The sequence below is a fragment of the Hyperolius riggenbachi genome, chromosome 2 (genome assembly GCF_040937935.1).
Source record: "Hyperolius riggenbachi isolate aHypRig1 chromosome 2, aHypRig1.pri, whole genome shotgun sequence".
In the NCBI taxonomy this organism is placed as follows: Eukaryota; Metazoa; Chordata; class Amphibia; order Anura; family Hyperoliidae; genus Hyperolius; species Hyperolius riggenbachi.
Genome location: NC_090647.1, coordinates 259,182,565 through 259,196,082, shown reverse-complemented (window position 1 = coordinate 259,196,082; position 13,518 = coordinate 259,182,565). Strand labels below are relative to the sequence as shown.

Here is a 13,518-nt window from a genome sequence, read left to right as displayed (position 1 = left end):
GTGCGACGTTTCACCTGCACCGCGCAGTGCTAAACGTTGCGCGCAATCAATAAAAGCTTTGGGCGTGCTAACTGAGTTGGCACCCTTTTGTGAATTGAGCCCAATGTGTTGTCCTATGGGTTAGGGGCCGATGCAGGTGAGAGAGTTCTAATAGCAGGCAGGTATATGCCTTGGGCCCACATCAGGCTTCGAAATGATAATGGTAATAGAAGACCAGACTCTAGGTTCACCCACAGAGGGATGTGGGTATGAGTATCTCTAGATGTTAGTTGTGCTATCTGCGAGGCTTTGTAGTAGTTAAGGAAGGCATACCCACCACTCCATTACTTTTGGGCATAGTGAGAATTTTGCTTTTAAATCTAGGGCACTTACCATTCCACAAAAAACATGTACGTTGCTTCTGAAGATTTCTAATATCACCCAGAGAGACCTTAATTGGTAAAACACAAAATAGATATAAAATTCTAGAAAATAGTGTCTTCCATATGGAGTGTATTTTACCAGCGAAGGATATGTTATATTTACTCCAAGTTTGGAGATTGTGAGAGAGCTTAGTAAACATAGATGGTAGTTAAATTTATAAAGGTCTGAAGGATCCTTTGTTAGGTTTACACCTAAGTACTGTATATACTTGCGTATAAGCCTAATTTTTCAGCACAAAAAATGTTACCTCCTCGGCTAATATGCGAGTCCGTTGAGCAGAATGAATGGTGTAGCTGGTTTTGTTACTGGCAGAGGAGCGCAAGGATTGTGGACAAGTAATTCTGCTCTTGCCAGCTGGCTCCTTGCTGTGTCCATGCCCCTTATCCCCTACAACATGGTGTGCAGAGTATGCTGCTCAAGTCTACCTTTGTCCCCTGTCGTGTGGAGCAGAGCGTGCAAGGAGTTTATTTGTTCAGACTTGTGCAGAATAACGTGCGTAAAATCTTACCACATGATGCAATGCATTATGCTGTACTTATTGTGCTTTAAGACTTGGCGCACATAATTCTGCTCAACGCAGTTTAGTGCACACATCCCATTGCCACTACTGTAATAGCTATCTGTTAATGTTCTGAAATACAGATGTAAAGTTATTATAAAAGTTGACCAGCATGCAATAGATAGGCCTTTGTTTGGCTTTTGGTTGCAGTAACTTGGAGAAGTCTCTGGAGCACTTGATGACCTAGTAGAGTCATGAATCTGTCATGCTCAGGCTGTACATGGATAAAGAACGTAACTGTTCTGGGATCTGCCTTTTACTGGCTTGTGAAATTGGATAAACTGTTTCCTGAGGGGCTCTAGCAGCCTGTTAGAGGTATTAATTCTTGTCAGAAAGACCCACATTAGTGTAACAGATGAGCAGAGACTTATTGACTGGATGCTCAGAGTTGGTTTCAGTGGACTATATAATTGATTGAGCATTCCTAGTCATTTTTCTTTAGCTTGCGTTTTATTCCAATATCTCTTTTAACAGTAATCCTGTAAGTAAAAATTCAAGCTATTTACTGAAGCAGAAGCCTATTGTTTTGTCTGCAGTATCTTAACCTATGCTGGTTAGCCAATTACCACTTCTAACAGAAAGCTCTTGATGTATTGCATTGTATGTGTATTGTAGGCTAAAGGGTGCATTTATCATATTTGCAAGGATTACATTCATTTTTGTGGCACAGTATGCCAAGCACTGCTGGTATTTTTAGTTGGATCTTTATATTGATACTGCACAATCTAGTTGCATCTACGTCACCTGACTAAGCAGAACAGAGGAAGTTACAGAACTACGTTAGCACAAGCCAGTAGCTTGTAATTATTATTATTGTTATTGATATTGCTAATATATTTTCGTTTCAAAAGGTTTTATGTGTAAAATCAAGGAAAACTTTGACAAGTACGGTTTCCCACGCAATATCATTGATCAAAATTTTTCTAGTATAATTGAGGGATATGGATGGGATGGGTAGGAAGAGGCTCAAGGGTAATTTTGCATTTATGCCTATTGAGCCTGGGTAGTTGGGTAATGAGAAAGGAAGAGATAAAGAACAGATAACACAGGTAGCAAGTTGATGAACTGGGAAACTGTAATGATCGCTGCTGCAGCAGCTATTACTGGAAGTAGTAGTGCTGCAGCTCAGGCAGTTCTGATCTATTTCCATGCAAGCTGCATAGCTTTGTCTGTCTTTCCCTGCTGTCAGCTTGTGACTGATTATCATTCACCTGTGTGGGAATCTGCATGTCTGCTCCCATTGGATGACCTCAGTATAAAGATCTGCTTCCTGCAGGGTTTCCTTGGGTTTTCATAGCTTCAGTGTAAGCCAGTCTTGCTGTCGCTTTAGCCCCCGATCGTGTTTCTTGTTATAAAGATACTTTGCTGGTCTTTGCATCATATATTGGTTCATTGCCAATATATATGCATACCAGCACGTTTATTATTTTCCTTGTATTTGTGTTATGTTGATACATTAGTGTCGCTGATGTATACGTACACGAACTGTTTATATCCTGTGTGCAGTTAGTCAGCTTTCCAGCACGTTTTGGTAGGTTGCGCGTACCGTGACCACCCGTGCTGAGGTAGTTACCCTGCTCCTGTTACTGTTGTGGATTGCGTTCATCTCTGCGAGGAGATAACGAATCCTTCTGAATCCTGTCCTGTTACCGTTTGTGGATTGCGTTCATCTCTGCGAAGAGATAACGAATCCTTCTGAATCCTGTTCTGTTACTGTTTGTGGATTGCGTTCATCTCTGCGAAGAGATAACGAATCCTTCTGAATCCTGTTCTGTTACCGTTTGTGGATTGCGTTTATCTCTGCGAAGAGATAGCGAATCCTTCTGAGTCCTGTTCCCTGTATTACTCCAGTCCTAGTCAGCGTTCCTGCTTATGTCATATATCGGTTCATTGCCGATATATACATATGTTAGTCAGACGTTACAAATAGTTTCATTGATAGCTGTAATTGTAATACGCTAGGAAAACATACTTATTGTATATTTATCTGTGTTACGTTCATCTATCTTAATCCTGCTTTTTTCTGACTATCCTGTCCTGTTTGTGAGGCACGCCATCGCCGCATCGCATTGGCTGCCTCATTCCAGTCTGTCTGGTTTTGGACGCTTGCTGTCGCTAAGTAGCCGCTAGCTAGCAAGCGTTCATTCTGTCTACCTGTCCTGATCTCCTCAGTTCTGGTTTATGCGCTCAGCGCTACTTTGTGCTGAGACGTTATAACGAAAGCATTGTTTGTGGCTGTCAGATCTGCACCGGCTCTGTGCGCCACAATCTCCTATTGGAGTCAGTCCTCCCCTCCACTATACTAGGGATAGCCTGTTTCCTGGTGCTAGTGTGTGTACCTCCTCCACGCCAGCTCATGCGTTGCATGCTGACTGTGGAGAATACACCACCAAGCCTTACATTATGAAAACCCCATTACCAATCCCCATTGTGGGGGGGATTCCCAGAAAGTATGACACTGTTAATTATGGTTCCTGTTCCTTTAAGAAATTTGAAGAACTTAGCTCTGAAACAGAAAATGAGTTTTTCTCTGAATGTGCCAGGCTCCTGACCAATCCTGATCTCCAAGCGACTCCTGTTTCAACCTGGGCACTCCAACTAAGTTATATTTTGTTTAAAGGGGAATTATTCCAGTGGGCATTTAAAGTTCTCAATCATTCCGATTTGAAAGAGAGACCACTGGAATTTCTAGCGTTTGTGATCCATAACTGGTTGCGCATAGATCCATTGCCTTTTCCTCTTAATGAACTCCTGGCAGCAGGCCAATCAGCTACTCCTTCAATTGCTTGCAAAAATGTTCAGCAAGCAGAAAGTGTTACTGATAATTTTCCTGCAGCCTTGAATAAATCACCAAGAACAGCAGGGAAAACAGCAGGGTCTAAGGCCAAACGCAAACGTTCTAAGAAACGTGTCCGATCTGCAGAGTCGTTATCCTTAGCGACTGAGACCTATAATGAGATTCTGCCATTAACAGATAATGAAATGCAATTGTCTTTCAGGGGAGTTAAATGGACTTATGAAACTACTAATGAACTTTCCTCCCTGGCTAGGGAAAATAAAGATTTTTGTTTAAAAGAATTATCTGAGTATGATTATGAGGAGATATTACAGAGTATTGAACAAATCAACTTATTTGTGAAGCAAGGAAAGTTTGCATACACTACAGTTCAACACTTGCTACAGGTATTGGAGATTCTTAAGAATAAGGAATCTGCCAATCACCTGCTAATTAACCCTATACATGTGCCTGCTACAATCATATCTGCAAACCATGATCTGCCTGTTAAGTATGCTTGGAATCCTCCATTTGAGAAAGGAGAGATGGAAGCTCTGGTCAATGAATGGAAGAATGATTCAAGTTCATTTTGTCAATTTTACAGTGCAAAAAGTGAATCAGTATTGAATGCATGCATTAAGTCTGCCTATAACCTAATAAAAACTGGTGTGTGTGGGTATGACTTTGTGGCTCCATTGATTGATGTGTGGGAACTGATTTTGGATGATTTTTATGTGACTCCGAATTCGCAAATTTGGCGTTCTGACCCGCCTGCTTCAGCACCTTTGGCTGATTCAGCAGGTGATTCGGAGCTCTTTTTGTGTGAAATTGAAGTTCCTGCAATTCCACCCTGTACCATGGATAACTCAGTGTTACTTCCCAGTAAAACAGAAGCCACTGATACATTCTTAACCTTGCCCTGCGCAAATTTCTCAGCAGAGAATCCAGAGGTCCTGCTGACTTCCGAGTCCAGCCTAGCCAGTACTCATGACTCTTTGTTTAGTGAAACAGACACCAGAAAAATCTTGCCTGTCTCTGCAAACACTTCTGCAGAAATTACCTGTGTTAATAAAGTTCAACTCCTGTCTGATCCAGCAGATGCCAATAGATGCACTACATCAGTTTCCGAGTCCCAGCAATCCTGTCTAGTAAACTCAGAACCCCAGCATCTGAATTTTCCAATTTTACAAATGAATGGTGATTCAGATGCGCAAACATTGTGTCTTGATCTTCCTGTTTCTACACCTCGCTCTAGTTTCGTGAATAGCTCAGAGCATCTGCTATGTGAACCTGAAATCGCAGAATTATTACCTTGTTCAGAAAATTTTCCAATAAATTTGCCCTGTACCATGAATTATGCAGTAGATCTCTCCAATGAAACTCAGGTCACAGAATCATTATGCTGTCCAGCAGGTGCTTCCATGGTTTTGCCCTGCAATATGGACTGTTCAGTGATCTTGTCCAGTGAAGCTGTGGTCGCAGAGTCTTATGCTTCACCCAGTACTTTGGATACTTTAAACCCTCTAGCAGAGGAGGCTGAAGCACTGCTTACCTCAGTTGGTGTTGCAGTAATATTCACTTGTCTAGCAGCTGTTTTGGAATTACAGTCTGCTCTAATAAAACTTGATGATTTTCTGCCCAGCAAAGCAGAAGCCATTGAAATATTGTCCTCGTCAGCAAGTGTGTCAGATACCTTGTCCTGTACACAGTCTGATTTAACCAATGTTGTTGAGTCCCTCTCCAGTGTTGTAACAGCCGAGGAACTCCAGCCCTGTCCTCTGAATGTTTCAGAAGTCTTGCCCTATAACATGGATAATTCTGATTCTCTGGTCAAAATAATAGAAATCTCAGAATTTCAGTCCGGTCTGATGAGTGTTCCTGAAACCCAGCCCTGTATCCTGAAAGATTCTGGTTCTCTGGCCGCTGTGGCAGAGGTTCCAGAGTCCCCTTCCTGTCCAGGGAATTCCTCAGTTTTGCCTAGTCCAGTGGGGGCTGCTGCAATACTGACTTGTTCTGCAGCGCCTCATGAGCTCCAATCCAGTGTATTAAATGAGTCTCTGTCCAGTCCAGAGGTAGTTGTGGAGTCCCTGTCTGGTTCAGTGCATACATCAGAAGATTTGTCCTGTCTTGTTAGTGCCCCTGAATCTGATTTGTTACTGACTTTGCTGGAATCAGCGACATCTAAGTCTGATCCAGCATTCTCGTGTAAAAGTCCAGTAGTTGCGAAGTTTAGTCATGATGATTTTTTTTTGGCCAGTCCTGGTTTTGGTCCTGTCTTGGCTGACCCTGAGGCTCACAGTTCCTTGACATGCCCAGAGGTTTCTCTTGTGCCGGTGTGCCCAGATGTTCTTTGTGTGCCAGAATGCCCAAGTGTGTCTAAGGTGTTAGCGTGCTCTGATGCTTCCTTAGTGGGAACACGTTCTGATATTGCCAGTCTGCCTGCATGCCCAGAGATGGTTCTGGTCCCTGAAAGCCCTGATATTGATGTTTGTCCTTGTGGCCCTGACTCGGGAATTGCCCTAGGTTCCATAGGGGTTCTTGATGGTTCTCCATGTGAGCCTAAGGGGCATTCTGACCTATGGGGATCTCTTTGGAGCTTCAAGGTGTTCTGGGAGGTCTCTGAGAAAACTTGTCCTGGTGCCTTGGACTGGTTCAACAGTGGGTTTTGTGTTGGTAAAGACAGTACCGGTGGGCATTGCAAAGGCTTTGGCGTTTCTGAACGGTTCCTGGAAGGCGGTGGGTATCGCTCAGGGAGTTTCGGAGGGCTTTCTTCTGGAAATCATGGTTCTGATGGGTGTCACACTGGGGCTTGTAGTACTGATGGGCATGGTTCTGTAGGTTCTGGTTCTGATGGGTCCAGTCTTGTGGGGACTGATTCTGGAATTCGGTCTTGCCGGGCTGTCCCGGTCATCATGAATTATCAGTCAGACTGTTTTGTTGGGAATTTCAGTTTTGAAAAGCGTCTGGAATCCGCTTTTAAAGGCGGGGGTACTGTAATGATCGCTGCTGCAGCAGCTATTACTGGAAGTAGTAGTGCTGCAGCTCAGGCAGTTCTGATCTATTTCCATGCAAGCTGCATAGCTTTGTCTGTCTTTCCCTGCTGTCAGCTTGTGACTGATTATCATTCACCTGTGTGGGAATCTGCATGTCTGCTCCCATTGGATGACCTCAGTATAAAGATCTGCTTCCTGCAGGGTTTCCTTGGGTTTTCATAGCTTCAGTGTAAGCCAGTCTTGCTGTCGCTTTAGCCACCGATCGTGTTTCTTGTTATAAAGATACTTTGCTGGTCTTTGCATCATATATTGGTTCATTGCCAATATATATGCATACCAGCACGTTTATTATTTTCCTTGTATTTGTGTTATGTTGATACATTAGTGTCGCTGATGTATACGTACACGAACTGTTTATATCCTGTGTGCAGTTAGTCAGCTTTCCAGCACGTTTTGGTAGGTTGCGCGTACCGTGACCACCCGTGCTGAGGTAGTTACCCTGCTCCTGTTACTGTTGTGGATTGCGTTCATCTCTGCGAAGAGATAACGAATCCTTCTGAATCCTGTCCTGTTACCGTTTGTGGATTGCGTTCATCTCTGCGAAGAGATAACGAATCCTTCTGAATCCTGTTCTGTTACTGTTTGTGGATTGCGTTCATCTCTGCGAAGAGATAACGAATCCTTCTGAATCCTGTTCTGTTACCGTTTGTGGATTGCGTTTATCTCTGCGAAGAGATAGCGAATCCTTCTGAGTCCTGTTCCCTGTATTACTCCAGTCCTAGTCAGCGTTCCTGCTTATGTCATATATCGGTTCATTGCCGATATATACATCTGTTAGTCAGACGTTACAAATAGTTTCATTGATAGCTGTAATTGTAATACGCTAGGAAAACATACTTATTGTATATTTATCTGTGTTACGTTCATCTATCTTAATCCTGCTATTTTCTGACTATCCTGTCCTGTTTGTGAGGCACGCCATCGCCGCATCGCATTGGCTGCCTCATTCCAGTCTGTCTGGTTTTGGACGCTTGCTGTCGCTAAGTAGCCGCTAGCTAGCAAGCGTTCATTCTGTCTACCTGTCCTGATCTCCTCAGTTCTGGTTTATGCGCTCAGCGCTACTTTGCGCTGAGACGTTATAACAAAAGCATTGTTTGTGGCTGTCAGATCTGCACCGGCTCTGTGCGCCACAATCTCCTATTGGAGTCAGTCCTCCCCTCCACTATACTAGGGATAGCCTGTTTCCTGGTGCTAGTGTGTGTACCTCCTCCACGCCAGCTCATGCGTTGCATGCTGACTGTGGAGAATACACCACCAAGCCTTACAGAAACATAAGTGACTGCAAATAAAGCTCAGAAGTACTATGCAAAGTACATAGAACTGCAAGAACAGCAAGGGATTGTACATAGAGCTAAAAGATGCATACACACATTACACCGCAATTATGAAACACATTGGTCATATGAGCTTATAATTTATCACGCTATATGACTTTCACTGGATTGTTTTCTCATTATGTAACTTTTTTTATGGGTAGTTTAACACGAACCACAATTTTTCACTGGTCAGCAACTCCTTTTCTTCAATCTTACTATTTTATTTAACCACAAAGTGGGTACATGTTTGAACAACTATTTGTTGTTCTTGTTGCATTTAGTTTTAAACATTACCTAACACTTTGTAATGTTCTGTCATTTCCACTGTTTCTAAAATAAGCTTCTGGTCTTATTTATTGCTCCGTGGATAGTAAATACTGTTAGGCATGAAGCAAAAAATTATGCTTACAGGAGAGACTTCACTAGCAGACCATTGATAAGAGCAGATATTTCTGACCAGGAAGCTATGGCTTTTGGGCAAAACCGCCAGACGTGTGCTTGCGTGCCAACCTGTTCACATGAGCAAAAACAAAGATTGGACTTAGTATAAGTAGTGGCATGCAACTTATCAGGGCTAAGATATGCCCTGCAGAGGACTCTGTTTCAATGTGGGAGAAATAAATGCTTCCTTTTGACAAGGTTATACAGCATTTAGACCAAGGAGCTTCCAATATAGTAAGCCCCAAGTCAGTCTCCCATTGTACCATGCGGGTGAGTTTTTTTTCATATCTTGAGGCCAAGAGAAAATGTATTAAATATATGAGATCTCCTTCAAGTGGGCTGCAATCGCATCGTGTTTAAAAAAAAACTGTCCGGGGACGCAGCTAGGGTAGTAGGTCATTTGGAAGGTTCTAATGTATTGATAAATTTGTAGGACAGGAAAGAGATTATATGGGAGTATTGTTCCCAGGTTGGGATAAAATCATCCTTCAGAAATTGTTTTGCTTGACTTCCACCAACGAAAGGAGCCTCTCATTAACTCAGGTGGGAAGCATGGATTCCCAAATATAGGAAGCAATTGTGGTATTTCAGATTGTACTCTTTGTTCGACATATCTTGTTCCATTGTGAAATGTACTGCAAGCAGTGTTGACAGCTGATGAGCTCTGGTAGTACTTCAGTCTCTTGCTGTACCTGTGATATGCCGTTGAGGATCTGGATAGTTGATAAATGGAAAACAGGACCAGAGGCGCTAAAATCAGGATAACATTTGCTAAAATCCATTTCAAAAGAGGAGGTAGTGGTGGACTTACCTCCCCGTTCAGTAGACACAAACTTTATTGGTTTTTGAACAACAATTAATTTATTCAGGTACTCCAAAAAGGCAATGTGTTTCGCAGGTTTAATCCCGCTTCATCAGGCAATAACAGGAACATACACAACTAGCACTGGTTTAAGGACAAGCCAAATGCCTCTGACTCACATGACTTGTCCTTAAACCCGTTCTAGGGCGATGTATGGTTCCTTGATAATATGCACTATAGCCCTTCTAATGAAATATGTATTGGCATTTCTGAATGCTCGATTTGGTATCATTTGATTAAAGGGACCCTGAGCACCTTTTAAAAACACAATTTGCACTTACCACTCCACTTACTCTTGCACTTACTTACTCCACTTACTTCTGCCTGAAGTCGCCAGTACGAATCCCTGTCGTGCACGTTACGCGTCATCACGCCGGCGACGTCACGCCAGCTGGTGTGGGAGTCCTGCACAAGAGCGGTCCACAGTTAGAGAACTGTGCATGCGCAGTACTCACACTGGCTTGCATGATGACGCGTAGCGTGCGCAACGGGGACTCGTACTGGCGATTTTAGGTAGAAGTCTCCAATTAATAGAGCTGCCAGCAGGACCGGGAGAGGAGCCAGGAGGACGCCAGGGGATTTTACGGCCTATGGGGTTTTTAAAAGGTGCTCAGGGTCCCTTTAAGGTTTGTCCATTTGCGATTATTTGGAACTTGGAAATCATTGGTTGATAATTTAGATACTGGGGCTTCCTTGATGGAAACTAAATGAATGCAAAAAAGCTGTCTATGCTTTGGCTGTGTTTAAAAGTATACTTTTACCAATCTTAAAGAGGAACTGTAACGACAAAACGGCCCCTGGGGGGTACTCACCTCGGGTGGGGGAAGCCTCAGGATCCTAATGAGGCTTCCCACGCCGTCCTGCGTCCCTCGGGGGTCTCGCTGTAGCCCTCCGTACAGCCGTGACTCAATATTTACCTTCCTGGCTCCTGCGCAGGCGCTCTGATGCCTCTCGGCGCCAAAGTAGGCGGAAATACCCGATCGCCGTCGGGTCTGCTCTACTGCGCAGGCGCAAGTTTCCGGCGCCTGCGCAGTAGAGCGGACCCGACGGAGATCGGGTATTTCCGTCTATTTCCGTGCCAAAAGTTGCCACAGCGCCCCCGCTGGAGCCAGCAAAGGTAAATATTGAACTGACAGTCGGCACAGTCGCCGGCTGTTCGGAGGGCTGCGGCGAGACCCCCGTGGGACAGAGGACGGCGTGGGAAGCCTCATTAGGATCCGGAGGCTTCCCCCACCCGAGGTGAGTACCCCCCAGGGGAGGTTTTTGTTGTTACAGAGTCTCTTTAAGTAGACTCTGTTTCGTTATTATGGTTTATAGTCTAATCTGTGAGGACCCCTCACCCTTGTTAACTGATCATTAATAATCCATGTGAGGGAATTTGAATTACTTATACCTTAAGCCAACTTAAACCGAACCTAAAAAAAGTTTAACTGACCGGGGGCTTTTACCATTCCCCTGCAGTTACCTTGTGCCCACACCATCACGGAACAATCCTCTGGTACCCCGAAGCGGCTCATTTTTGATTTTGGCGACTGGTCCAGTCGATAGGCACTGCGCCTGCGTGGCCCTGGCTGTGCATGTCCTGGATCACGTGCCCGCTGCCAGGAGGGTCCTGCAAATGCGCAATATGAGATTTCCTCGTACTGTGCATGCGCAGGAGAATTGCAGCAGCAGGATGCAATTGGGCAGGGCCGCGCAGGTGCAGTGGCCATTGACTGGCCCAGTTACCAGTTAAATCAAAATTGAGCCAATGCGGGGGACCGGAGGATCTTTCTGTGACAGAGCGGCTGCAGGCGGCTGGTAGAAGCCCCAGGTAAGGTTTTGGGTTTTTTTTTGTGTTTTTGTTTTAGTTCGGTTTAGGATCCCTTTAAGGACTGAATACCTTATTAAAACTCCAAATACATATTGAAAACAAAAGGTAACAGCTGACAAAAACAAAAGGTAACAGCTGGCTTTACCTTGTATAAGTAAATACATAAAATGCAATTTTAGCCTATGGCTTTCTTTTTTGCCTGTTAAGCTTTTTTTTCCCTTTTATTTTTCTCAGGGGTACCTGGTGTAAAACCTGACCGATTTGAAGAAGGCCTGGCTGTCAAACACTGTGCACTTTCTTTAGTAGGAGAACCAATTATGTACCCGAAGATCAACCAGTTCCTCAAACTGCTTCATCAGCAGAGAATTTCTAGTTTTCTTGTCACAAATGCACAATTCCCAGAAGAGATAAGGTAAGACGGTTGATGTTCTAGTTCTTGGAGTTATAACATATTGTTGTACCCAGAATAGAAACGTTCTGGTAGCCTGTCATAGCTTATGAAAAAGTATTGTCTGTATTAACAAATATGTGTTTTAATTTATTTCAATATAAAATAAAAATGCTTGCACACAACTGTCAATTAGCTGTGAAAATGATTTGTGGATACTAAAAATGAATGACATAAAACTATTTGTCTGATTCACTGTACATTAAAGAAAGACCTGAGGTGAAAATAAACTGATATAGTATCTAGCCTCCTACTCCTAAAAATGACCTTTCTTCAAATCCCCCACTTTTATTTTCTGTGTATCCGCTGAAAAAAGTAGGTCTAGTGTTGTATTATCTCATAGCATTAATACAGCCTTTCAAGGCCCTTTGACACTAGGGCGGTGTGTTAGTCTTGCGGCACGCATGCACGAAAAGTGTATTTTAACAAGCGCGTGTCACTTCCTGCTTGGCTGGTGGCCAGACAGGGTACACAATGTACTAACGCAGTGTTCCCTGAAGGCCTGTTTCTGGTGGTGTGGCGGGCGTGATGCACTGCATCGCTGCCACCAATTTACAGTGTGAAACTTGCCTAAGTGTCTCAGAAGATAAAATATATGAATTATTGACCATTTTATTTATTTCCTGTTCTCAGAAGCCATTCTCTGCTAGGAAAGTGTTTTATGGCTGTAATACCTTATCAGTGAAAATGAACCTCTCTGTGACCGCCTAATGCAGATTGGCGGCCACAGAGTGGCTTTGTTGTGCCTCCACAATGCCATATGGCAGTATTCCATCATCTTGCGAGGAGCGAATTCCCATCACTGTAAACAGCCAGCGATCAGCCTGCCAGCGGCTGATCAGCACTGGGAGGCTGTTCTTTTTATTTATAATAAAAAAAAAATAGTGCGAACATCTTGCAAAGCGCTGTACAGAGTATATTGCCTTGTCACTAACGGTATCTCTGATGGGCAATCTAATCCCTACCATAACCATATGTATGTAAAATTAGTGTAGGGCCAACTTAGGGGGGAAGAAGGGGGGGGGGGGGATTAAAAAAAATGTAAAAATATTGTTCTCTTTTTTGATTAATAAAAAAAAAAATGCAGCAGCAATCCGGTACCTCTAAAAGAAATCTCTGTTAGTGAGAAGAAAAGGAGGTAAAATTAATGTGGGTGCTTAGTTGTATGACCAAGCATCATTCTCTAATATTTGCAGTTTACAAACTACACTCTGCATTTTAAACTATGAAACGAAGTAGAGATAATGACCCTTTGAACCTCTCTGCAGTACAATCTTATCTGAAGTGGTCTTTTATTGTTTCTTTGATTTATAAGTGCTTCAGAAAATAGCATTGCTCTCTGACTAAATTACAGTAGTCGGAGAGCTCAGAGAAGCTATTTTGCATAGATAACCAGTGAAGTTTCTGAACTCTTCCTGTACTGGAAACAATATGGAATGCATATCTGCGCCACTCATGTTCTATTTCTTAGCTGTACTACACATACAATTCATTATATCATAAGTTTATTTTCACTTTAGATTCCTTTTAAGCTATAGTTCGACTTGGTCCCGACTTGAGACACAATGTCAGTTGCATACCTGAATGCCAGCTCTTTCAGGCAGAGAAAGGGGGGGAAACAGGGGAATGCAGCATAGTTAATTGTGTGCTTGGCATTGTACATACACATGTCTATTTCATCATAACACGTCACCTCAAGTATCCTTTATTGCTAGCCATAAAGAGCACTGAAAATGGCAACCTCATAAAGGAAAAAAAAAGATGCAAAACAGTCATTTATAAAAATTTATCAATGAGAAGCAGGAAAGCTTTTCGGCTGTAGCCATT

The 13,518-nt window shown here is 43.2% G+C and overlaps 1 protein-coding gene across 2 annotated transcripts in view; it reads left to right on the top strand.

The window, feature by feature from the left end:
• LOC137546284 (S-adenosyl-L-methionine-dependent tRNA 4-demethylwyosine synthase TYW1-like) overlaps nucleotides 1-13,518 on the top strand; it is a 246,437-nt gene that overhangs the window by 117,816 nt on the left and 115,103 nt on the right. For both annotated transcript variants that reach the window (XM_068268563.1, XM_068268562.1), the window contains exon 12: nucleotides 11,478-11,655. In XM_068268563.1, the coding sequence (XP_068124664.1) occupies nucleotides 11,478-11,655 (178 nt within the window). The remainder of the gene's footprint in view (nucleotides 1-11,477; nucleotides 11,656-13,518) is intronic.